Source organism: Ranitomeya variabilis, chromosome 1, assembly GCF_051348905.1.
Source record: "Ranitomeya variabilis isolate aRanVar5 chromosome 1, aRanVar5.hap1, whole genome shotgun sequence".
In the NCBI taxonomy this organism is placed as follows: Eukaryota; Metazoa; Chordata; class Amphibia; order Anura; family Dendrobatidae; genus Ranitomeya; species Ranitomeya variabilis.
This window is the reverse complement of record NC_135232.1, coordinates 788,770,168-788,796,860: the sequence shown is the minus strand read 5'-3', so window position 1 is coordinate 788,796,860 and position 26,693 is coordinate 788,770,168. Positions and strand designations below refer to the sequence as shown.

The 26,693-nt window shown below is 43.1% G+C and overlaps 1 protein-coding gene across 1 annotated transcript in view; it reads left to right on the top strand.

The window, feature by feature from the left end:
• LOC143784564 (beta-1,4-galactosyltransferase 1-like) overlaps positions 1 to 19,255 on the top strand; it is a 356,101-nt gene extending 336,846 nt beyond the window's left edge. Inside the window, exon 7 of the mRNA XM_077272989.1 lies at positions 18,060 to 19,255. Within this exon, the coding sequence (XP_077129104.1) occupies positions 18,060 to 18,192 (133 nt within the window). The 3' untranslated portion in view covers positions 18,193 to 19,255. The remainder of the gene's footprint in view (positions 1 to 18,059) is intronic.
• The last annotated feature ends 7,438 nt before the right edge of the window (positions 19,256 to 26,693 follow it).

The window sequence follows — 26,693 nt, the reverse complement described above, 5'->3', positions numbered from 1 at the left end:
AGTCAATGGGACACAAGTATCGGAAGGTATCCTGGATGGTTCCCAGGGTCTGAAGGAGAGGAAACTCTCCTTCAGGCCCTGGGATCCATATTCATGTGTAAAATAAAGAATAAAAATAAAAAATAGGGATATACTCACACTCTGACGCGCCCTGGTAGTAACCGCTGTAACCGGCAGCCTCCATTCCTAAGAATGAGCGCCTGAAGGACCTTCGATGACGTTGCGGCTTGTGATTGGTCGCGTGAGCGCTCATGTGACCGCTCATGCGACCAATCACAAGCCGCGACGTCATCGAAGGTCTTTCACCCCTGCATTCTTAGGAACGGAGGCACCGCTAAGAGCAGGGGCCGCCGGACGGGTGATCAATATTTTTTATTTTTATTATTTATTTTATACATGAATATGGATCCCAGGGCCTGAAGGATAGTCTCCTCTCCTCCAGACCCTGAGAACCATACGCACCGCACACTTCCGATTCTGATTTCCGATATCACAAAAGAATCGGAACTCGGTATCGGAATTCCGATACCGCAAGTATCGGCCGATACCCGATACTTGCGGTATCGGAATGCTCAACACTACTAGCCACATCCAGCCGTGATTACTGCCAGACGTGATTACTGCCAAGACAACAGCAAAAAGTACAGCCAAGAAGCAACGAAGAGTGGTGGTGGTGGGAGACTCACTACTGAGAGGCACAGAAGCAGCCATCTGCAGACCGGACATAACCGCAAGAGAAGTATGCTGCCTTCCAGGTGTGATGATCAAGGATGTGACCGATAGGATACCAAAGCTCTTCAGCTCCAAGGACGTCCACCCATTTCTTCTGATACATGTTGGCACCAATGACACGGCAAGGAAGGACCTACCGACAATCTGCAAGGACTTTGAAGAGTTGGGGAAGAAAGTAAAGGAACTGGATGCACAGGTAGTTTTTTCTTCTATCCTTCCAGTAGACGGGCATGGCACCAGGAGATGGAACAGGATCCTTGATGCGAACAACTGGCTAAGACAATGGTGCAGACAACAAGGATTCGGATTCCTGGACCACGGTGTGAATTACTTGTACGATGGACTCCTCGCCAGAGATGGACTACACCTCAACAAACCTGGGAAACACACATTCGCCAGAAGACTCGCTACACTCATCAGGAGGGCGTTAAACTAGAAGACGAGGGGACGGGAAGAAAAACATTAGACTCGAACAAAGAAGACCCAGTTAAACATACTCAGAAGGGAGGTAAGAACATTTCTAAAACATTCCACAGTGAGGAGATTGGAACAAAACAAAATCCTCTAAACTGCATGCTCGCAAACACCAGAAACCTGACAAACAAGATGGAAGAACTAGAAGCAGAAATATCTACAGGTAAATTTGACATAGTGGGAATAACCGAGACATGGTTAGATGAAAGCTATGACTGGGCAGTTAACTTACAGGGTTACAGTCTGTTTAGAAAGGATCGTAAAAATCGGAGAGGAGGGGTTTGTCTCTATGTAAAGTCTTGTCTAAAGTCCACTTTAAGGGAGGATATTAGCGAAGGGAATGAGGATGTCGAGTCCATATGGGTCGAAATTCATGGAGGGGAAAATGGTAACAAAATTCTCATTGGGGTCTGTTACAAACCCCCAAATATAACAGAAATCATGGAAAGTCTACTTCTAAAGCAGATAGATGAAGCTGCAACCCATAATGAGGCCCTGGTTATGGGGGACTTTAACTACCCGGATATTAACTGGGAAACAGAAACCTGTGAAACCCATAAAGGCAACAGGTTTCTGCTAATAACCAAGAAAAATTATCTTTCACAATTGGTGCAGAATCCAACCAGAGGAGCAGCACTCTTAGACCTAATACTATCTAATAGACCTGACAGAATAACAAATCTGCAGGTGGTCGGGCATCTAGGAAATAGCGACCACAATATTGTACAGTTTCACCTGTCTTTCACTAGGGGGACTTGTCAGGGAGTCACAAAAACACTGAACTTTAGGAAGGCGAAGTTTGACCAGCTTAGAGATGCCCTTAATCTGGTAGACTGGGACAATATCCTCAGAAATAAGAATACAGATAATAAATGGAAAATGTTTAAGAACATCCTAAATAGGCACTGTAAGCGGTTTATACCTTGTGGGAATAAAAGGACTAGAAATAGGAAAAACCCAATGTGGCTAAACAAAGAAGTAAGACAGGCAATTAACAGTAAAAAGAAAGCATTTGCACTACTAAAGCAGGATGGCACCATTGAAGCTCTAAAAAACTATAGGGAGAAAAATACTTTATCTAAAAAACTAATTAAAGCTGCCAAAAAGGAAACAGAGAAGCACATTGCTAAGGAGAGTAAAACTAATCCCAAACTGTTCTTCAACTATATCAATAGTAAAAGAATAAAAACTGAAAATGTAGGCCCCTTAAAAAATAGTGAGGAAAGAATGGTTGTAGATGACGAGGAAAAGGCTAACATATTAAACACCTTCTTCTCCACGGTATTCACGGTGGAAAATGAAATGCTAGGTGAAATCCAAAGAAACAATGAAAACCCTATATTAAGGGTCACCAATCTAACCCAAGAAGAGGTGCGAAACCGGCTAAATAAGATTAAAATAGATAAATCTCCGGGTCCGGATGGCATACACCCACGAGTACTAAGAGAACTAAGTAATGTAATAGATAAACCATTATTTCTTATTTTTAGGGACTCTATAGCGACGGGGTCTGTTCCACAGGACTGGCGCATAGCAAATGTGGTGCCAATATTCAAAAAGGGCTCTAAAAGTGAAGTTGGAAATTATAGGCCAGTAAGTCTAACCTCTACTGTTGGTAAAATATTTGAAGGGTTTCTGAAGGATGTTATTCTGAATTATCTCAATGAGAATAACTGTTTAACTCCATATCAGCATGGGTTTATGAGAAATCGCTCCTGTCAAACCAATCTAATCAGTTTTTATGAAGAGGTAAGCTATAGGCTGGACCACGGTGAGTCATTGGACATGGTGTATCTCGATTTTTCCAAAGCGTTTGATACCGTGCCGCACAAGAGGTTGGTACACAAAATGAGAATGCTTGGTCTGGGGGAAAATGTGTGTAAATGGGTTAGTAACCAGCTTAGTGATAGAAAGCAGAGGGTGGTTATAAATGGTATAGTCTCAAACTGGGTCGCTGTGACCAGTGGGGTACCGCAGGGGTCGGTATTGGGACCTGTTCTCTTCAACATATTCATTAATGATCTGGTAGAAGGTTTACACAGTAAAATATTGATATTTGCAGATGATACAAAACTATGTAAAGCAGTTAATACAAGAGAAGATAGTATTCTGCTACAGATGGATCTGGATAAGTTGGAAACTTGGGCTGAAAGGTGGCAGATGAGGTTTAACAATGATAAATGTAAGGTTATACACATGGGAAGAAGGAATCAATATCACCATTACACACTGAACGGGAAACCACTGGGTAAATCTGACAGGGAGAAGGACTTGGGGATCCTAGTTAATGATAAACTTACCTGGAGCAGCCAGTGCCAGGCAGCAGCTGCCAAGGCAAACAGGATCATGGGGTGCATTAAAAGAGGTCTGGATACACATGATGAGAGCATTATACTGCCTCTGTACAAATCCCTAGTTAGACCGCACATGGAGTACTGTGTCCAGTTTTGGGCACCGGTGCTCAGGAAGGATATAATGGAACTAGAGAGAGTACAAAGGAGGGCAACAAAATTAATAAAAGGGATGGGAGAACTACAATACCCAGATAGATTAGCGAAATAAGGATTATTTAGTCTAGAAAAAAACACGACTGAGGGGCGATCTAATAACCATGTATAAGTATATAAGGGGACAATACAAATATCTCGCTGAGGATCTGTTTATACCAAGGAAGGTGACGGGCACAAGGGGGCATTCTTTGCGTCTGGAGGAGAGAAGGTTTTTCCACCAACATAGAAGAGGATTCTTTACTGTTAGGGCAGTGAGAATCTGGAATTGCTTGCCTGAGGAGGTGGTGATGGCGAACTCAGTCGAGGGGTTCAAGAGAGGCCTGGATGTCTTCCTGGAGCAGAACAATATTGTATCATACAATTATTAGGTTCTGTAGAAGGACGTAGATCTGGGGATTTATTATGATGGAATATAGGCTGAACTGGATGGACAAATGTCGTTTTTCGGCCTTACTAACTATGTTACTATGTTACAATTTAATTCTAAATCAGGCAAATACAACCTGTCTGGAAATGTCAAGCAAGATAGAATGTTTCAAAAAGCAGCATGCTAAATATCCCATATTCTGAAAAGATTGAAATACAGATGCCATTGTCATTGAATACTTCCAGTCTGGTTACAAACTCGTTGCTTAGGGTCAATAACTCCTGCAATAAACAGTGAGAGCCATTATTCCCCCCAAAATGAAAATTTGGAACAATTTTGAACCTTCCCAGTACTGGTCACCCTACCAATTTCCCCAAGAGCTCATCAATGACCCAGGAGATGACAAATCAGTTGGCTGATTTAACTGTGACACATTTTTAAAAGTAGAAAAAAGCAAGAATAAATTTTCACAGCACTGTGCAGATAATGTCAATAATCAACACCCGAGAAGGTTGTAATAGAATGATTCCAAATTTTTGTCTCTAGTTTATTTAGAAATCTTCATTTATCTGCATAACTGAGACCATCACCGTCGATTGTAAGCCGAGCAACTTAAGAAACCTAAAGGATCTCAAAATCTAAAAAAAAGTAAAAATGTACCTGTAGTAAATGTTTGACATTTTATGGAGAGGTCAAATGTTTCAATTGGTGGCAACCCAGGTGCTGAGTTGCTGCTCATCACTAAAATGTAAAAGAATAAGAGCTCGGTTAAGTGCTGCTCTCCTCTGAGACTTAAGATAGTCTCAATAGAAAGTCTGAGTAGTGATGAGCGAATCTGTTCGGAAAATGATCGCCAAACATAAATTCGGCACAGATATTGCACATTCGGATTTGTGATCGGAAACACAAGCAAAATTTTAGAAAATCGGAAACATTTGGTAAAAAGTGCAGGAAAATATTTGTGTTGCCACAAAGTATTTTCAGCACTTTAGCAACGATAATGGTGGTGTATTTTGAACATTTGGCATGTGTTTGATGAAGGGAGGGGGTTTGCAGAGCTCAGATGCTCGGTGTTCTTGTAAACAGTAATTTTTTCCCCTAACTTTGTGTGCACATTGCGGCTAGCCACGCAGGGCGCAGGAAATATCCACAATGTTCTGACACCATGGCTTGTGTCATTGGCTGTTGAAATCACATGCCCCTCTCCATATAGAAAGCGGACATCTTGTTTTAGCGCCGTTTTGACACTAACAGCACAGAGAGGCTGCTCCTGACGCTAGCACTGTTAACAGCAAGATTTTAGCTAGTTAGCTAGGCGGTTGTATATCATTCACATAGTGTAGCTAGATAGTGTCCAGTGTGGCTTTAAAATTTACCTTCCAGCATTTTTTTTTTTTGGCCAATACTGAGGTCCACAGACAAAGCCAGCAGTGCACATGTCCTACAAGTGTGTTGTGCACTGCTTCTATCATGCTCCATGCATGAGTATAGCATTCTAAATAATATTTTTTCACTAGGTAAATGTGAAACAGCCTGCTGTATCCCACTTTGTCATTTAGTGCTGTGGTGATAAGAAACTATATGAAATTATAATTTTTCAGTTGCATAAAGTTAGACAGCCCGCCATGTCACACCTTGTCATTTTGTTGGGTTGAAATTAAGCTGTAGAGGCCTGATCCAGAGGTCACCCAAAATTCTTGTGTTCCTAACGTCATGCAGTAGGGGACCTGACTTTAAAATAGTTTGTAGCATCTATTGTGTTATAGAGGCCAGATCCATAGGCCACCCAAAAATTCTTCAAGTCATAGTGACATACAGTAGGGGACCTGAGTTTAAAATAGCTTGTAGAATCTAGTGTGTTATAAAGGCCTGATCCAGAGGCCACAAAAAATCTTCTGTTCCTAGTGTCATACAGTAGGTGACCTGACTTTAAAATAGTTTGCAGCATCTAGATTCTTGTGTTCCTAGGTTCATACAGTAGGGGACAACTGACTTTCAAATTGTTTGTAGCATATCTTCTTTGTCATACAGGCCTCATCCACACTCAAACAATTCCTTCTTCTGTGACTAACGTGATGCAGCATGCCATATTTCACCGTGGAATTTACTGTCGCTGAAATCCATATGTTTGCAGAAGTGGTGCAGAGTTTAAAATGTAATTTTTTGTTGCAAATACTGTGCTCATAGCACAGTATCTGAGCAAGATTCCTGGGAAAAAGCGAAGCCGTGGTGGAAGGGGAATTAGGCTTGGTGTTCAAGATTTTTATGGGGTAAGTAGTAAAGTTAGTGAAAGCACTAGTGAACCAACAACGTTACGAACTATGCAAAGACATCTTACAACTTCTGTTACTTGATGGGCTACTCCACTACCTTTCTTTGGCAGGTGCACAGCAGTACACCTTGTTGATGAGACTCAGAAAGAGCATGTGGTTGAGTGGATGGCAAGCGGAGCTTCAAGTGGCCGCTCCTCCTTTTCCTCCACCTCAACATCACACCCAGTACAGTCCACAGAGGTGGCACCCAAATTCCCCTTGCTTCCCCCTGCATCCCAACTCTCCAGCCATACAACTGACTGTATGGAACCACAGATGGGTAAGTCTGAAGAGCTGTTCACACATTCTGTGTCATGGTCATCAGACATGTACTCAAAAGCTTCACAGAGTCAAGAAGAGGGAATCTGTACCGATGCCCAATATTTTTTAGCTTTGATCCGGGGCAGGACAAAGTAGGGTCCGAACTGCATTCTGACCCTCATCAGATGTTAACCCCTGGGGATGAGGTGATCCTGATGAGACTCAGATATCTGAGGCTCACGCTGACTATACTGTACTGTCAGGGCAGGAAGAGGAGGAGAGTGAATCCAAGGACAAGGAATATGATAATACAGAGGATGATGATGATGAGATGTTAGATCCCAGTTAATGTGAACTTAGTGGCACATCTGGGTATCCATCTGCTGGAATGGGTGTAGTGGAATACCTGTCTGTCCCTATTATACTATTTCTACTGTGGTGAAATTGATGCCACTTTGCTGTTGTCTGCCAATAATTTTTGGAAATGTGAACACATCTGGTTGTGTCTCCTTCACGCTTGTTGCCTGTAGCAGTAGGCCTCAGAGACCATCAGGCCTCCACTTTCTTGGACTCAATTATCTGTGTTACTATCCTTAAATTTTTCTGACAATGCTAGTCTACGAAATTGATAGCTGTGCCACCTGAGTGCAACTCAGCATGAAAGCATGTATAGGTGTTGCATGTGGCATCACGGCTCCCAGCAAAGGGGCCCAACACGATCCCTCACCCACCTTGTCTTAATGCGACAATGTGCTGAAAGCTGTAAATGCTGTCCCAGACCCCTGGCAGATAGCTGCAGTGCCATTCTACAGCTAGGACTGTGGGTGAATTGAGGCCACTTTCTTGGTGTCTATCCCTCATTTTATGTGTTTTGGTAGCATTTGGAGCCATTATAAGGTATTGTGCATGCGTTTGTTTTTGCCTCCCATTGACATGAATGGCATTCTTTTATGTTTGGTGAATATTTAACGAATTAATCTGCGAATATTGCAAATTTGGCAATCGTAATCCAAACTGAACACTGAAATATTCTCTCATCTCTTGTGCTGAGCATGCCTATGTTTTATGCTCACTAAGTGAGATAGATCCTCTAAGTCCCAGGTCCAGCTGAGCACATGGACCATTTGTGTTGTGCAGCAAGTGGAAAGGCATGTGGGAAGCGAGGACATGGCACACTCGGCAATCTCAGGAGGAACAGGTTGGATAAAGTGGAACCTAGAAGGTTAACTTCAGGGGTGTTCATAAAGAAATGGATACTATGTTTTTGCATAGGTGGTTTTCCTTTATTGGATGCTGCCCTTCCCGTGGTTGTTCCTTCCCGGTGAAAGACCTGGCTATTCATTGCTTGCGTTGAGAAACACGTGATGGTGTCTCCACGGTGTTGGATGTTTTGATCTCCCCGAGGACATTCATCCTTATGTTTATAGTCTTTTCACTAGGCACTGCTCCTAATAGCCAGTTTCCTACTCCACACTGATGAGGGGAAAATACCCAGAAACAGCTGTCTGTGGATAGATTCCATGTTTTGGCATAGGTGATTTTCCTTTATTGGATGCTGCCCTTCCCGTGGTTGTTCCTTCCCGGTGAAAGACCTGGCTATTCATTGCTTGCGTTGAGAAACACGTGATGGTGTCTCTGCAGCTTTTCTAAATGCATTTGCATATTTCCCTTTAGGGATGGGGGCAGTGTTCTGGATCACTGCGTTGAGAAACACGTGATGGTGTCTCCGCAGCTTTTCTACATGTATTTGCATATTTCCCTTTAGGGATGGGGCACTGTTCTGGATCACTGCGTTGAGAAACACGTGATGGTGTCTCCGCGGTGTTGGATGTTTTGATCTCCCTGAGGTCATTCATCCTTATGTTTATAGTCTTTTCACTAGGCACTGCTCCTAATAGCCAGTTTCCTACTCCACACTGATGAGGGGCAAATACCCCGAAACAGCTGTCTGTGGATGGATACCATGTTTTGGCATAGGTGGTTTTCCTTTATTGGATGCTGCCCTTCCCGTGGTTGTTCCTTCCGGGTGAAAGACCTGGCTATTCATTGCTTGCGATGAGAAACACATGATGGTGTCTCCGCAGCTTTTCTACATGCATAAAGAAACTAAATACATTTTAAGCCCTTTGAGAATAGAGAAGTCAATAAAATTCTCTTCTTGGAATCAATACACACTTGTCTAATGAACATAGAGGAACAGTAGAAAACAGACATTGGCACATATAATTTATTTTTAGTGAAGAATAATGTTCACACCAGGACAATACCTTCCTCTTTCCGTAGGGTCTGAAGTTCTCCCTGTTTGGTCTTCAGTTTGGAACAATTTGTGCAATAATGATCCCATACACCACAATACAAACAGAGTCCCTCAGAAAGGTTACAGGTTTTCAGGTGGAGATTATCTGTGCCAACTGATTTCCATGGGTTCAGGTTCAGTTAGGGGAAGAGATTTTGAAGACATTCCAGAATGTGACACATGGGAGTCAAGTGTTTTGAGTAATTGAGAAGGGGTTGTCAGCAGATAATCATTTAATGATTGTTCTAGTATCCCTCTATCAAGTGTTTGACCACATTTCAGATGTGGTGAAACAAATCACATCTTGATTTTTCAGTAGACATATCTCCAGCACCTAAATTCTATCATTATGTCATCATAGATCAGAATATCTATGGAATGTTTCCAGAATAAATGCCTTTGAGAAAATTACTGTTTTGTTTTCCAATATGTACAAGTGACTTTGTTGAAATGTATACATGTATATTTGTAAGGTGTAAATTTCCTCTTCAGAGAGGAAGAAGACTTGAACTCTATAGCACCATATTATGAAAGCAGCAATTTTACAAGTCACTATCGATTCTTTAACGTGCCTTGAAATATGACTTAAGATAAAACCCAAATCAGAATCTCTATTTGCAGACACGGTGTTTTGGGGTATTGCCCCTCGTCAGTGCAAAGTATGAGAACTGATTTGGCTAGGTGAGAGGCTCTGGACTGAAGTCTAAGGGGTAATGTTTCTCCTTCTGGAGAGTGACATACCGCTCTGGCTTGCCAAGCTAAGGAGGCTTATTTGCCATGCAATGCTCATCTAGATAATTTCATATACAAATTTTCTCTTCAGAGAGGAAGAGGACTTGAACTCTATAGTGCCACGTGTTGGAAGTAGCAATCCTACAAGTCACTTTCAACCATTCAACGGGCCTTTAAACATGACTTGCATTCTCGAGTTTGATCCCTGACTCAGATCAAAGATGGACATGATTCCTTTTTTATTTTTTTGCTGATACCGAATATAAAAAACATGGACATGTGAACAGCCATATAGAATATAATAGGTATGTGTTTCATCCATAAAAAATACAGATAGAAAACGAACATCCGGATGAGGCCTTAACCCCTTCCCGACCTGTGACACAGCATATTCGTCATGAAAGTCAGTGCCAATCCGACCTGTGACGCATATGCTGCTTCACAGAATGATCGTGTTCCTGCAGGTCGAGTGAAAAGGTTAACTGTAATTTCACCTGACCTGCAGGGACAGGGGGAGTGGTACTTCAGCCCGGGGGGGTGGCTTCCCCCCCATGGCTACGATCACTCTGATTGGCTGTTGAAAGTGACTGTTTCACTTTCAATCAGAGCAATTGTAATATTTCACCAATGAAAATTGGTGAAATATTACAATCCAGCCATGGCCGATGCTGCAATATCATCGGCCATGGCTGGAGACCACGATCTGCCACCGCCACTGATTTCCTCCCCTCCGTCCTGTCCTCTGCTGTCCTCTGCTCCCCTCCATCCTCCCGTCCGCTCCCCCGGCGGTCCGATCTCACATTGTGTGGTCTGATCTCACCCCCCCTTACCTACTGAGCTCCGGTGTCTCTCCCGATGTCCGTCTGTCTTCTACATGGGCGCCGCCATCTTACAAAATGGCAGGCACATGCGCAATGCGCCCGCCGAATCTGCCGGCCAGCAGATTCATTCCAGGTACATTTTATGATAGGTAGAACCTATCACAGTGATCAAAATGAAAAAAATAGTAAATAAACCCCCCCTTTATTACCCCCATAGGTAGGGAAAATAAAGAAAATATATTTACTTTTATTTTTCCACTAGGGTTAGGGTTAGATCTAGGGTTAGGGTTGCAATTAGGGCTAGGGTTGCAATTAGGGTTAGAATTAGGGTTAGGGTTGTAATTAGGGTTAGGGTTGCAATTAGGGTTAGAATTAGGGTTAACGTTGCAATTATTGTTAGGGTTAGAATTAGGCAATGTGCACACGGTGCGGATTTGGCAGCGGATCCCCAGCAGATTGGCCGCTGCGGATTCGTAGCAGTTTTCCATCACGTTTACAGTACCATGTAAACCTATGGAAAACCAAATCCGCTGTGCCCATGGTGCAGAAAATACCACGCGAAAACGCTGCGTTGTATTTTCCGCAGCATGTCAATTCCTTGTGTGGATTCCGCAACGTTTTACACCTGTTCCTCAATAGGAATCTGCAGGTGAAATCCGCACAAAAAAACACTGTAAATCCGCTGTAAATCCGCAGGTAAAATGCAGTGCCTTTTACCTGTGGATTTTTCAAAAACGGTGCGAAAAAATCCTCGCATTAATCCGCCACGTGGGCACATATCCTTAGGGTTAGGGTTGGAATTAGAGTTAGGGTTGGAATTAGGGCTAGGGTTGGAAATAGGGTTAAGATTAGGGTTAGGGGTGTGTTTGGGTTAGGGTTAGGCTTGTGGTTAGGGTTGGGATTAGGGTTAGGGGTGTGTTGGGGTTAGGATTGTGGTTAGGGTTAAGGTTGGGATTAGGGTTAGGGGTGTGTTGGGGATAGGGTTTTGGTTAGGGGTGTGTTGTGGTTATGGTTGTGATTAGGGTTATGGCTAGAGTTGGGATTAGGGTTAGGGGTGTGTTTGGGTTATTTTTGGAGTTAAAATTGAGGGGTTTCCACTGTTTAGGCACATCAGGGGTCTCCAAACGCGACATGGCACCACCATTGTTTCTAGCCTATCTTGCGTTCAAAAATTCAAATGGTGCTCCCTCCCTTCTGAGCCCTGACGTGCGCCCAAACAGTGGTTTACTCAAACATATGGGGCATAAGCATACTCAGGAAAAATTGCATACCAACTTTGGTGGTCTAATTTCTCCTGTTACCCTTGGGAAAATAAAAAAAATGGGGGCTAAAATATTTTTGTGGGAAAAAAACTATTTTTTATTTTCACGGCTTCTGTGAAGCACTTGGGGGTTCAAAGTGCTCACCACACATCTAGATAAGTTCCTTGGGGGGTCTAGTTTCCAAAATGGGGTCACTTGTGGGGGGTTTCTACTGTTTAGGCACATCAGGCCCTCTGCAAACGTAACATGATGCCCGCAGACCATTCCATCAAAGTCTGCAATACAAAACATCACTACTTCCCTTCCAAGCCCCGACGTGTGCCCAAACAGTGGTTCTCCCCCACATATGGGGTATCAGCGTACTCAGGACAAACTGGACAACAACTTTTGGGGTCCAATTTCTCTTGTTACCCTTGTAATTTTTTTGAGGAAAGAAAAATTATTTTTTATTTTCACGGCTCTGCGTTATAAACTTCTGTGAAGCACTTGATTAGTTCCTTGGAAGGTCTAGTTTCCAAAATGGGGTCACTTGTGGGGGAACTCCACAGGGGCTCTCCAAACGTGACATGGTGTCCGCTAACGATTGGAGCTAATTTTTCATTCAAAAAGTCAAATGGCGCTCCCTCCTTTCCGAGCCCTGCCGTGTGCTCAAACAGTGGTTTGCCCAACAAATTTTAGGATCCATTTTATCCTGTTGCCCATGTGAAAATTAAAAAATTGAGGCTAAAATAAATTTTTTGCAAAAAAAAAAGTACTTTTTCATTTTTACGGATCAATTTGTGAAGTACCTGTGGGTTCAAAGTGCTCACTATGCATGTAGATACGTTCCTTGGGGGGTCTAGTTTCCAAAACGGGGTCACTGGTGGGGAAGCTCCAATCTTTAGGCACACAGGGGCTCTCCAAACGCGACATGGTGTCCGCTAAAGATTGGAGCCAATTTTCCATTCAAAAAGTCAAATGGCGCTGCTTCCCTTCCGAGCCCTGTCGTGCGCCCAGACAGTGGTTCCCCCCACATATGGGGTGTCAGCGCACTCAGGACAAATTCTACAATAACTTTCGGGGTCCAGTTTCTCCTTTTACCCTTGGGAAAATAAAAAAAATTGTTGCTAAAAGATCATTTTTGTTACTAAAAAGTTAAATGTTCATTTTTTCCTTCCATGTTGCTTCTGCAGCTGTGAAGCACCTGAAGGGTTAATAAACTTCTTGAATGTGGTTTTGAGCACCTTGAGGGGTGCAGTTTTTATAATGGTGTCACTTTTGGGTATTTTCAGCCATATAGACCCCTCAAACTGACTTCAAATGTGAGGTGGTCCTTAAAAAAATGGTTTTGTAAATTTTGTTGTAAAAATGAGAAATCGCTGGTCAAATTTTAACCCTTATAACTTCCTAGCAAAAAAATTTTGTTTCAAAAATTGTGCTTATGTAAAGTAGACATGTGGGTAATGTTATTTATTAACTACACTATTTTGTGTCTGGTTTAACAGAATAAAAATGCAAAATTTGAAAATTGAGACATTTTAAACATTTTCACCAAATTTCCATTTTTTTCACAAATAAAAGCAAAAATGATCGACCTAAATTTACCACTAACATGAAGCCCAATATGTCACTTAAAAACAATCTCAGAACCGCTAGGATAACCGCTAGAAGTATGCTAAACGGCGGTCGTCCACCACAGAACCGACTCTCCCGCCTCCACAATGTTAATTCTTGGTGAATTGAATACGATTTTTTACCGGAAAGCAGAGTGCCACATCTTCACTTCTTCATTTGGATTCCTTATGAGATGGTACATCTAAGGTGTTGCACCTGTATCCGTGAAGTTAATGCGCTGCCAGCCTGCCATGGATCTATCAAGGTATGCACATTGTGTTTAGTGCCGATGTCTCTATGCTTGTTTTTATTATTATTATTATTATTATTATTATTCATTTTTATAGCGCCATTTATTCCATGGCGCTGTACATGTGAAATACGGGGCAAATATAGACAAATACATTAGACATGAGCAAAAAAAAACAAGGCACACGGGTACATAAGGAGGGAGGACCCTGCCCGCGAGGGCTCACAATCTGCAGGGGATGGGTGATGATACACTAGGAGAGGGCAGAGCTGGTTGTGCGGCGGTTCAGTAGGTTCAGGATCACTGCAGGCTGTAGGCTTGTCGGAAGAGGTGAGTCTTCAGGTTCTTTTTGAAAGTTTCTATGGTAGGCGAGAGTCTGATGTGCTGGGGTAGAGAGTTCCAGAGTATAGGGGAAGCACGGGAGAAGTCTTGGATGCGGTCGTGGGAAGAAGAGATGAGAGGGGAGTAGAGAAGGAGGTCTTGAGAGGATCGGAGGTTGCGGGTTGGTAGGTACCGGGAGATCATGTCACAGATGTATGGAGGAGATAGGTTGTGGAGGGCTTTGTAGGTCATTGTGAGGGTTTTGAACTGGAGTCTCTGGGCAATAGGAAGCCAGTGAAGGGCTTGGCATAGGGGAGAGGCTGGGGAATAGCGGGGAGACAGTTAGATTAGTCGAGCAGCAGAGTGTAGGATGGATTGGAGTGGTGCCAGAGGGGAGTCCAGAGAGTAGGAGGTTGCAGTAGTCGAGGCGGGAGATAAGGGCATGCACTAGTGTTTTTGTGGTGTCACGGTCAAGGAATGCGCGGACACTAAATAGATAGGGATTTAGGATGAAAATGACTTTGGACCACCCTTTTAAGCCGTTACAGCATGTAATGCCCTCAAACACTCAGTCCATGAAGAGTCAAAGAATGATTTATATTTTGGTGTTTTTTTTAACCCCTTTCTGACATCTGACGTACTATCCCGTCGAGGTGGGGTGGGCTCGTATGACCACCGACGGGATAGTACGTCATATGCGATCGGCCGCGCTCACGGGGGGAGCGCGGCCGATCGCGGCCGGGTGTCAGCTGACTATCGCAGCTGACATCCGGCACTATGTGCCAGGAGCGGTGACGGACCGCCCCCGGCACATTAACCCCCGGCACACTGCGATCAAACATGATCGCAGTGTACCGGCGGTACAGGGAAGCATTGCGCAGGGAGGGGGCTCCCTGTGTGCTTCCCTGAGACGATTGGTACAACGCGATGTACTCATTTTGTACCGAGCGTCTCCTCCCTGCAGTCCCCGGATCCAAAATGGCCGCGGGGCTGCATCCGGGTCCTGCAGGGAGTACTTCTGGGTCCACAGCAGGCGCTGGTAAGCCAGCACGGCTGTTTGTCAGATCGCTGATCTGACAGAGTGCTGTGCAAACTGTCAGATCAGCGATCTGTGATGTCCCCCCCAGGACAAAGTTAAAAAAAAAAAATTCCACATGTGTTAAAAAGAAATAAATAAATAAAATTCCTAAATAAAGAAAAAAAAAAATTATTCCCGTAAATACATTTTTTTATCTACAAAAAAAAAAAAACAATAGAAGTACACATATTTAGTATCGCTGCGTCCGTAATGACCAACCTATAAAACTGTCCAACTAGTTAACCCCTTCAGTGAACACCGTAAGAAAAGAAAAAAAACGAGCCAAAAAACAACGCTTTATTATCATACCGCCGAACAAAAAAGTGGAATAACACGCGATCAAAAAGATGGATATAAATAACCATGGTACTGCTGAAAACGTCATCTTGTCCTGCAAAAAAACAAGCCGCCATACAGCATCATAAGCAAAAAAATAAAAAAGTTATAGTCCTCAGAATAAAGCAATGCCAAAATAATTATTTTTTCTATAAAATAGCTTTTATCGTATAAAAGCGCCAAAACATAAAAAATGATATAAATGATATATCGCTGTAATCGTACTGACCCGAAGAATAAAACTGCTTTATCAATTTTACCAAACGTGGAACGGTATAAACGCCTCCCCCAAAAGAAATTCATGAATAGCTGGTTTTTGGTAATTCTGCCTCACAAAAATCGGAATAAAAAGTGATCAAAAACTGACATGTGTCTGAAAATGTTACCAATAAAAACATCAACTCGTCCCGCAAAAAACAAGACCTCACATGACTCTGTGGACCAAAATATGGAAAAATTATAGGTCTCAAAATGTGGAGACGCAAAAACTTTTTTGCTATAAAAAGCGTCTTTTAGTGTGTGACAGCTGCCAATCATAAAAATCCGATATAAAAAATGCTATAAAAGTAAATCAAACCCCCCTTCATCATCCCCTTAGTTAGGGAAAAATAATAAAATAAAAAAAATCTATTTATTTCCATTTTCCCATTAGGGTTAGGGTTAGGGCTAGGGTTAGGGTTAGGGCTAGGGCTAGGGTTGGAGCTAAAGTTAGGGTTAGGGTTGGGGCTAAAGTTAGGGTTAGGGTTTCGATTACATTTACGGTTGGGATTAGAGTTAGGGGTGTGGTTAGGGTTACCGTTGGGATTAGGGTTAGGGGTGTGTTTGGATTAGAGTTTCAGGTAGAATTGGGGAGTTTCCACTGTTCAGGCACATCAGGGGCTCTCCAAACGCGACATGGCGTCCGATCTAAATTCCAGCCAATTCTGCGTTGAAAAAGTAAAACAGTGCTCCTTCCCTTCCGAGCTCTCCCGTGCGCCCAAACAGGGGTTTACCCCAACATATCGGGTATCAGCGTACTAAGGACAAATTGGACAACGACTACTGGGGTCGAAGTTCTCTTGTTATCCTTGGAAAAATAAACATTTGTGGGGCTAAATATCATTTTTGTGGGAAAAAAAAATTATTTTCATGGCTCTGCGTTGTAAGCTGTAGTGAAACACTTGGGGGTTCAAAGTTCTCACAACACATCTAGATAAGTTCCTTGGGAGGTCTAGTTTCCAATATGGGGTCACTTGTGGGGGGGGTTTACTGTTGGGTACATCAGGGGCTCTGCAAATGCAAAGTGACACCTGCAGACCAATCCATCTAAGTCTGCATTCCAAATGGCGCTCCTTCTCTTCCAAACTCTGCTATGCGCCCAAACAGTGGTTCCCCCCCACATATGGGGTATCAGCGTACCCAGGATAAATTGGACAACAACTTTTAGTGTCCAATTTATCCTGTTACCCTTGTGAAAATACAAAACTGGGGGCTAAAAAATCATTTTTGTGAAAAAAAAAAGAATTTTTATTTTCACGGCTCTGCGTTATAAACTTCTGTGAAGCACTTGTTGGGTCAAAGTGCTCACCACACATCTAGATAAGTTCCTTAAGGGGTCTAATTCCCAAAATGGTGTCACTTGTGGGGGGTTTCAATGTTTAGGCACATCAGGGGCTCTCCAAACGCAAAATGGCGTCCCATCTCAATTCCAGTCAATTTAGCATTGAAAAGTAAAATGGCGCTCCTTTCTTTCTGAGCTCTGCCATGTGCCCAAACAGTGGTTTACCCCCACATATGGGGTATTAGCGTACTCAGGACAAATTGTACAACAAGTTTTGGGGTCCATTTTCTCCTGTTACCCTTGGTAAAATAAAACAAATTGGAGCTGAAATAAATTTTGTGTGAAAAAAAAGTTAAATGTTCATTTTTATTTAAACATTCCAAAAATTCCTGTGAAACACCTGAAGGGTTAATAAACTTCTTGAATGTGGTTTTGAGCACCTTGAGGGGTGCAGTTTTTAGAATGGTGTCACACTTGGGTATTTTCTATCATATAGACCCCTCAAAATGACTTCAAATGAGATGTGGTCCCTAAAAAAAAATGGTGTAAAAATGAGAAATTTCTGGTCAACTTTTAACCCTTATAACTCCCTAACAAAAAAAAAAATTTGGTTCCAAAATTGTGCTGATGTAAAGTAGACATGTGGAAAATGTTACTTTTTAAGTATTTTGCGTGACATATCTCTGTGATTTAAGGGCATAAAAATTTAAAGTTGGAAAATTGTGACATTTTCAAAATTTTCGCCAAATTTCCATTTTTTTCACAAATAAATGCAAGTTATATCGAATAAATTTTACCACTATCATGAAGTACAATATCTCATGAGAAAACAGTGTCAGAATCGCCAAGGTCCGTTGAAGCGTTCCAGAGTTATAACCTCATAAAGGGACAGTGGTCAGAATTGTAAAAATTGGCCTGGTCATTAGCGTGCAAACCACCCTTGGGGGTAAAGGGGTTAAAATATTTTACTAGTTCTCTTGCCCCTTATGTCTTGTACTATATAAAACATGTATGATTTTTTTCCAGGACCTCTCCTTTGAATATAATCTGCATAGAACACAGCACATTATGCAGCTTGTGAGAACAAATTTGAACCAGTACAGTAATGTTGACTTTGTTCTGAATTATGTTTTATGCATCAGTTTTGATCAGTACGTTTCTCATTTCTCTCTAGCTTTCATCTCATTTCTAAAGCTGACAAATTCTTGCATATAGATGGCCTTAACTCCTTGGAATATGAAGTCATCAAACGCAATAGGACCAAACTTTATACAAAAATCACAGTTAATATCGGAACTGAAAAATAACAAGAAACATTTAGTGCAATAGTTTGATAAGACTTGTTTAATGTATTGATGATATGTATTAAATGTACAGATAATGAGTTTAACCAAACAGTATCTACATGTTCACAGAGTCTTGGTTATGGACATTCTAAAGGAGGGTTTATTATTTATGTTTTCCAAGACAAAGATAGCAGTAATTGACGGGTGATAACTTTTACAAATGGTAAAACCTTTAAAATTATTTTTTTTTTCACATCAGACATGTGTCCTTTTATAAACATAGCAAAAAGGCAGTGGTATTTACCAGCCAAGGTCACAGAAACTAATGCATAAACAGGATGTAGGAGACACCCTTAATAAAGGTGGCGGCAACGCAGGTGCGAAACACTGATGAAACTACCACTCACATTTTATTTTGGGAGGGGACAATTTTTTAAAGTTCCTTCATTTTGAAGGGGAGCTCGCGTATTTTATCCAAAATATCGACTAATACCTCATCTTTATATTATATTTCACATGTAAAGCGCCATGGAAAAAAATGGCGCTATAAAAATGTACAATAATAATAATATTTTTCTGCTCATTATATATATATTTTTACAGGTAGCAGTCAGGCTCATCAATAATGACCTTGTAAACTTGGAGCTTGTCCATCTGTGATGCACATATAGAGTGCTGGGCAACCCGGTAAATACCATTTATTTTTTCCTATGTTTCTAACTGAATGTTTGGGGAGAATTTTTTAAAGTTCCTTTATTTCTTTGGCTATGCTTTGGATTTTACTTATATATTCATTTATGTAGCAATAATTTTGAAATGTTTGGGGTTGTCAGTATGATTTAAAAAGAGAAAACAAAGTAGTTTAACAATAAATGGCTTCACCCAACCACTATCCATGAGTGGAGAAAAAGTTTTGGTGTTATTATTCATATTCTCTGAAAAAAGGCCAAGAAAGCTAAAAATCTGTCGGGGTATGTATATGCTATGAATACTGCATAGAATCCAGCATAGCATATGGTTTCTATTTGGGACAAAATATTAAAAAACTATAGAGGGATAGGATGCGGCTGGAGTGAGAGACAGATTCTGACTGTGCACACAGCAAAAAAGCAACTTTGTGTTCCCTGTAACCCATATTTGTGGTAGTACTGTGCTAAAAGCCAGTGTGTGTACTCTGCACCCCCACCTGTGGGAGTACTGTGCCTTTAAGCCACTGTGTGTAATCTGTACCCCACGTTTGTGGGAGTATTACTCCTTTAACTCACTGTGTGTGTTCTTCACTTCCCATCTGTGGGAGCACTGTGTCTTTAAGATGCTGTGTGTACTCTATACCTGTAGAAGTAATGTGCCTTTAAGCTGCTTTGTGTACTCTGCACACCTCCCCCACCTGTTAGAGCAGTGTTCCTCAACTCCGGTCCTCAAGAGCCACCAACAGGTCATGTGTGTTTTTATAGTAGTCTGTAAAACAAATATGTAACGGGCTGGGTGGTGAAACCACTGTGCCGTGGACCGAGGAGAGCCTGGGGGGGGGCATGACTAAGCAAATACCAGACTTTACAAAAGAGCCTATGATGGTGGGGTTAGATGTGGCTTTCGATGTGCGCCAGGTGCTACTCCGAGACAAAACATGGACCACTTTTTTCCCTGTAAAATGCAATTTCTCCTCTGTTTGGAATGTTTTATTGACACTCCTTAAAGTGGAGTAAAAGTGTGACATCATTGTTCTCAGCAGCAATTTAGGAGTCAGAGATGCTTCCAGGGGTCTACCCCCTGCTGTTCTCCTTCCATTCAGCACTTTTTTCATTCATTCCAGAATTTTTATTGCCACCCAGACCTCCTTGAAGAGTCTGCCGGAAACAAGCTTGGCTTTCCCATTGACTCCCATTATACTCATTACTCTGAATGAGCATTCGAGTATTAGGAATTGCTTGTTTCGAGCAGTGAGCATTTGAGCATTTTAGTGATCGCTCATCTCTACTTAGGGTAAGGGTATGTGTCCACGTTCAGGATTGCATCAGGATTTGGTCAGGATTTTTCATCAGTATTTGTAAGCCAAAACCAGGAGTGGGTGATAAATGCAGAAGTGGAGCATATGTTTCTATTATACTTTTGCTCTAATTGTTCCACTCCTGGTTTTGGCTTACAAATACTGATGAAAAATCCTGACCAAATCCTGATGCAATCCTGAACGTGGACACATACCCTAACAGTGCCTTGTGAAAGTATTCAGCCCCTGGGAACTTTTCAAGCTTTTCCCACATATCATACTTCAAACATAAAGATACCAAATGTAAATTTTTGGTGAAGAATTAACAACAAGCAGAACACAATTGTGAAGTTGAATGAAATATATTGGTTATTTTACATTTTGTGGAAATTCAAAAACTGAAAAAAGGGGCATGCGATATTATTCGGCCCCATTAACTTAATACTTTGTTGCGCCACCTTTTGCTGGGATTACAGCTGCAAGTCGCTTGGGGTATATCTCTATCAGTTTTGTAAGTCGAGACTGAAATTCTTGCCCATTCTTCCATGACAAACAGCTCGAGCTCAGTGAGGTTTGATGGAGATCGTTTGCGAACAGCAATTTTCAGCTCATTCCACAGATTCTCGATTGGATTGAGGTCTGGACCACTTGTTATCTGTAAGGATTGTCCTTTTAATTATATGTCGGACGAATAAAGAATTTTTTACCATCTTATTGGAGCTGGAGTATCCACGATTCCCGTACATCTCAGCTGTAATATTTATTGTAGGTACACTTCAACTGTGATAGAGAGTTGTGTAGAGTACATGAGGTTGGAATATGTAAGTTGTGTAGAGTGCATCGGGTCGGCATATGTAAGTTGTGCAGAGTACATTATTTTGGCATATGCTAGTTGTGTACATCAAGTCGTGCAATAAATTAGAGTGAATCAGAAATAAATTTAACAAGCTGTGGATGAATGGTAGGTACAGTATGAAACAGTTTTTTAGGCACACACCATGTATCCCACTGAAAAATGGTGTTCTTTCTTATTCCCCTTCTGTAACACACTTTCATCTTATTGTAACACTTTAGCTTTCTGCATGGTACTGTATAGTTGGAGGACATTACCAGAGAGAACAATTCCCCCCATATTCTTTTTCTACCCTAGGACACAGTCTAGTTTGGGACCTGTGAAGATGTATCTCGTAGAGCGGTGGGAGTGCTATCATTACCATGTATGGTGGTCCAGAAAAGCACATCTCTCTTTTCCTTATAAATGACCACCAGCATGTTGTTGCTAAATTTGTTCTGCTCTAACCCTTTTTGAACAGCTGCCCAATTAGCGACCTAGGAAGTCCTCTCTGATTCCTATTCACAGTACGACATGCAGCGGTATCTCTGGCAGAAATGAATTTGATGAGTGGGATGCTGATGTAGAAGTTATCTACATAGATGTAATAACTGTGATCCAGCAGTGGGTGCACCAATTCGCACACAATTTTACCACTCATTCCCAGGACAGCGGGGCATTGGGTTGAATAAAGGTGTCCTTCCCGTCATAAACCGTAAGGGTATGTGCATACACTGCAGATTTGCCTGTGGAATTTTCTGCATCTCTTGGAAGAAAACGCAGGTAAAAATCCGCATGGATTTGATGCATTCTTGAAAGCCAAATAAAGATCTATTATTGAACAAAAAAAAGAATTGTGATGTAATTTCTTGTCCAACCTCTTCATTTACATTGAAGAATAATGTTTACACACACAGAAAGATAGATAGATCTATAGATAGATAATAGATCTATCTATATATAGAAATATCTATCTATCTATAGAAATATAGATATATCAATTGTAATGCAGCGGTATGGCCATACACAGTGAAACGGCAGTGACCCAAACAAGTTCAAACAAAACGTTCTTTTATTGTGTTACTTCACACAGTCAATATAGTATACGGCTTCTTCATACAGTCCATTAATAATGCATGGCTATATGACGCAGTCAATACACAGGCCGAACTTCCATCTGTCCAGTTTCCCTGGGAGACCGCACGCTGGTAACAAGTCTCTGTACTCACTCAGCGCACTGCACTCTTTATCCTCTGGAGTGCAGCCGGGTACACGTAACACAGCCCAAGACGCAGGGTGTCAGCCTCTCTGGTTCCTTTAGCCTCTGTGTTGCTGCACACAGAGAGAGAGAGATCTGCAGACAACTGCCCTGTCTGCTTCTAAGAACACACTGACACACCTCCCCCACTACTGCAGGGCTTTTTAATCAGTCACTGCTTCACTATCCTAATTACAGCCACACCTGTCTGTAGTACGCCCTCATGGCCTCACTACGCTTCCATGCACATTCTGCAGAGCACATGCAGTGCCCCCTAGCTGTACCAGGGGTCACTGCCTCACATATCCTCCCCCCTGTTCATACCTGTGGGGTTGAACATTTGTTACCCGGTAAGGGCGAAAGACAGGGCATTGGTATGCCCCCCTGACATCCCCGCTCACTACATTAAGAAACCAAAGTAGGGACTGGAACCATTGATCGGCGCATGCATCCCTCCCCTTTGCGTTTCTCCTCCATATTTCATTACGGGACCACCCACCCCGATCTCCATTGTAGAAGCCAAACCCTCTTTTCTGATTAACCGCAGATTTGGGCCAGTTTTGGGTGGTCTTTACTTTGTTTACTTCAGGTTCACTAACCCCACGGGTCATCCTGTCACCTAAGTATCTGCTTTCGGGCCCCTGGTACCGCTTCCTCTGTACCCTTACCCATCCCTCAGTGACTATATCACGCTGAAACGCCACGGATAGTGTTGAGCATTCCGATACCGCAAGTATCGGGTATCGGCCGATATTTGCGGTATCGGAATTCCGATACCGAGTTCTGATATTTTTCTGATATCGGAAATCGAAATCGAAAGTTCCCAGTGTATGGTTCCCAGGGTCTGGAGGAGAGGAAACTCTCCTTCAGGCCCTGGGATCCATATTCATGTGTAAAATAAAGAATAAAAATAAAAAATAGGGATATACTCACCCTCTGTCGCGCCCTGGTTGTAACCGCTGCAACCGGCAGCCTCCGTTCCTAAGAATGAGCGAGTGAAGGACCTGCGATGACGTCGCGGCTTGTGATTGGTCGCGTGAGCGGTCACATGAGTGGTCACGCGACCAATCACAAGCCACGACGTCATCGAATGTCCTTAACTCGGCATTCTTAGGAATGGAGGCACCGCTAAGAGCAGGGGCCGCCGGAGGGGTGAGTATATCAATATTTTTTATTTTTATTCTTTATATTATACATGAATATGGATCCCAGGGCCTGAAGGAGAGTTTCCTCTCCTTCAGACCCTGGGAACCATTCCGATATTTTGTGTCCCATAGATATGCATTGGTATCGGGTATCGGTATCGGCGAGATCCGATATTTTGCCGGTATCGGCCGATCCAATCCGATACCGATACCTTTGCATATCGGAAGGTATCGCTCAACACTAGCCACGGACCATGCTGGCAACTCTGAGCATATATCTGTACTATGCCGCACCCGAACCAGAGCCTCCCGACACTGCTGTCTAGCGAGCACTCTATCTAATTTACCCTGACCCCCGGCCCCATCCTTGACCGGTGCCAGAGGGTTCCTCGTGCACACGTCCCCAGTCGCCTCTGCAATCATACGCTCTCGGCTCTTCTCATACCTGTGTCTTTTATATCTGCGTATCTGAAAGGGACCCTGGATCTGAGCTGTTCCAACCTTACCAGGGAACACCTCCAGCTCAGGGTTCAATGGGGTCCCCACAACCTCTACTGCCACAACCTCTAGAGGGAGCCTATCGGGATTACAGTCTAATCCTAAATTGGCGACCCCTGTGGCATACATCTTAGGATCTTCAGGTTCTACCCCCAAAACAACATCTTTAGCTTCTCCTGCCACTACCTCTAGGGGGAGCCTATCGGGATTACACTCTGTCCCTAGGTTGGCGACCCCTATGGCAGGTATTTCAATATCTTTGGGTTTTGCACCTGGTATAACTTTTTTCATGAGAGGGTTTACCCTGGTCTCCCACAGGAACCAAAACAGGGGAAAGTCTCTTCCCAACACAGTCCCATAGGGAAGGGTCTTTGCTACTCCCACCACATGTCTAATGTCTCCACATGGTGTAGAAACATTGACCTCCATGGTCGGGTACTCCCGGATTTCCCCATGGATACCCATCACCTCCACTTTCTGTCCGTTGGTGTTGTCCCCAGCAACAAGGGAACGATGGACCAGAGTCACTTTACTCCCCGTGTCCAGGAGAGCCTCTGTTCGGCACCCATTCACAAGTACCTGGCACAATTCTGGTTCGCCGCTAGCTGTGCCCGTAGTGGTGATACAGACAGGCTGGGCACACATAGACTCCTGACCAGTGTTCCCACAGTTCATAGGCTTAGATGTTACCGAACAGTTACTAGCCCCATGTCCGGGCTCTGGTGCAATGTCCTGAGTGGACTTATACCGCTCAATCAATTCTATCAGCAGTTCCAGGTGGCCTAGGTCCCTCAGCCCGACCCAAAGCTGCATGGTGACCGGCAGAGCCCTTACCATCCGGTCAGCCACGATTCTCTCCATCATCTCATACGGAGAACAGAACTCAGGCTGGAGCCACTGCTCCACCAATTGCAACAATTCACTTGCTTGAGACCTGGCAGACCGAGTCTCTACATAGGACCACTGGTACACCCAACGATCGCCCCTTACCTTTGAGGTCTCTTCAGGACTCTGCTGTTCATCCCTCACATTAGAGGTCTCCACTTTATATCGTTGAAGCTCTGCTAGCTCCCTCTGCAGCGTCTCCTGCTGCCGCTGCTGCAAAATCTCTTCCTGGGAATGTTGAAACTGCAGTGTCTCTTGTTAAAGCCATTGCTGACTGAGCACAACCTGCTCCAAAAGTTCCTTCATTTTTCCAGCAGACTCGCACAACAATCTGCAGCACTCTCTGGGGGTATGCCTTAGTTCACTGGCCTCGCATTCTTTCCACCATATGTAATGCAGCGGTATGACCATACACAGTGAAACGGCAGTGACCCAAACAAGTTCAAACAAAACGTTCTTTTATTGTGTTACTTCACACAGTCAATATAGTATACGGCTTCTTCATACAGTCCATTAATAATGCATGGCTATATGACGCAGTAAATACAAAGGGCAAACTTCCATCTGTCCAGTTTCCCTGGGTGACCGCACGCCAGTAACAAGTCTCTGTACTCACTCAGCACACTGCACTCTTTATCCTCTGGAGTGCAGCCGGGTACACGTAAGACAGCCCAAGACACAGGGTGTCAGTCTCTCTGGTTCCTTTAGCCTCTGTGTTGCTCCACACAGAGAGAGATCTGCAGACAACTGCCCTGTCTGCTTCCAAGAACACACTGACACACCTCCCCCACTACTACAGGGCTTTTTAATCAGTCACTGTTTCACTATCCTAATTACAGCCACACCTGTGTCTGTAGTACGCCCTCATGGCCTCACTACGCTTCCATGCACATTCTGCAGAGCACATACAGCGCCCCCTAGGTGTACCAGGGGTCACTGCCTCACACAATCTATAGATAGATAGATAATACAAGCCTGATGTTTAGTAATAAACATAATAAAATGGTACATAAAGAGTTAGGCCGGGGTCACACTTGTGAGAAACTTGCACAAGTCTCTCGCATCAATACCCAGCACTGCCGCCAGCACTCCGGACTGCAGCATGCGGATGCATGTATTTCTATGCAGCTGAATGCTCCGGTCCCAAGTGCAGGCGGTAGTGCTGGATATTGATGCCAGAGACTCGTGCAAGTTTCTCACAAGTGTGACCCCGGCCTAAAAGGCAATATCTGTTTAATTTATAAAAAAATAGAAAAAAAATGTTGTGGGCTCCTGCACAATGTTTTGCGCCAGAGAGGGAAAGTCAGCAACTTAGGAGTTGATATTTATAGCCTGGGAAAGGGGTTAATACCCATGGATCTTCCTAGGCTATTAATATCAGCCTGCAGCTGTATATTTAGCCTTTACTGGCTATTAAAATAGGGGGACCCCCCAAAAAACGACTTGGGGTACCCCTATAATTATTAGCCAGAAAAGGCTGTGCAGACAGCTGTGGGCTGATATTCATAGTCTAGGAAGGGACCATGGATATTGGCCCCCACGGCTACTAACACCAGCTCACAGCCACCTCAGAAATGGCGCATCTGTAAGATGCATCAATTCTGGCACTTAGCCTCTCTCTTTCCACTGCCCTGTAGTGGTGGCATATGGAGTAATAGGGGGTTAATGTCACCTTTGAATTGTAAGGTGACATTAAGCCCGGTTAGTAATTGAGAGGCATCAATAGACGCCTATCCATTACTAATCCTATAGTTGTTAATGGGTTAAGTAAACACACACACATGCAGAATAAAGTATTTTAATTAAATAAAACACAACACAGTTTTGCCATCTTTATTATGCTGGCAGTCCATGCGACGCCCTCGATCTCCTGCAAAAAAAGAAAAATTAATAAACCATCACAAACACTCCCGTCTG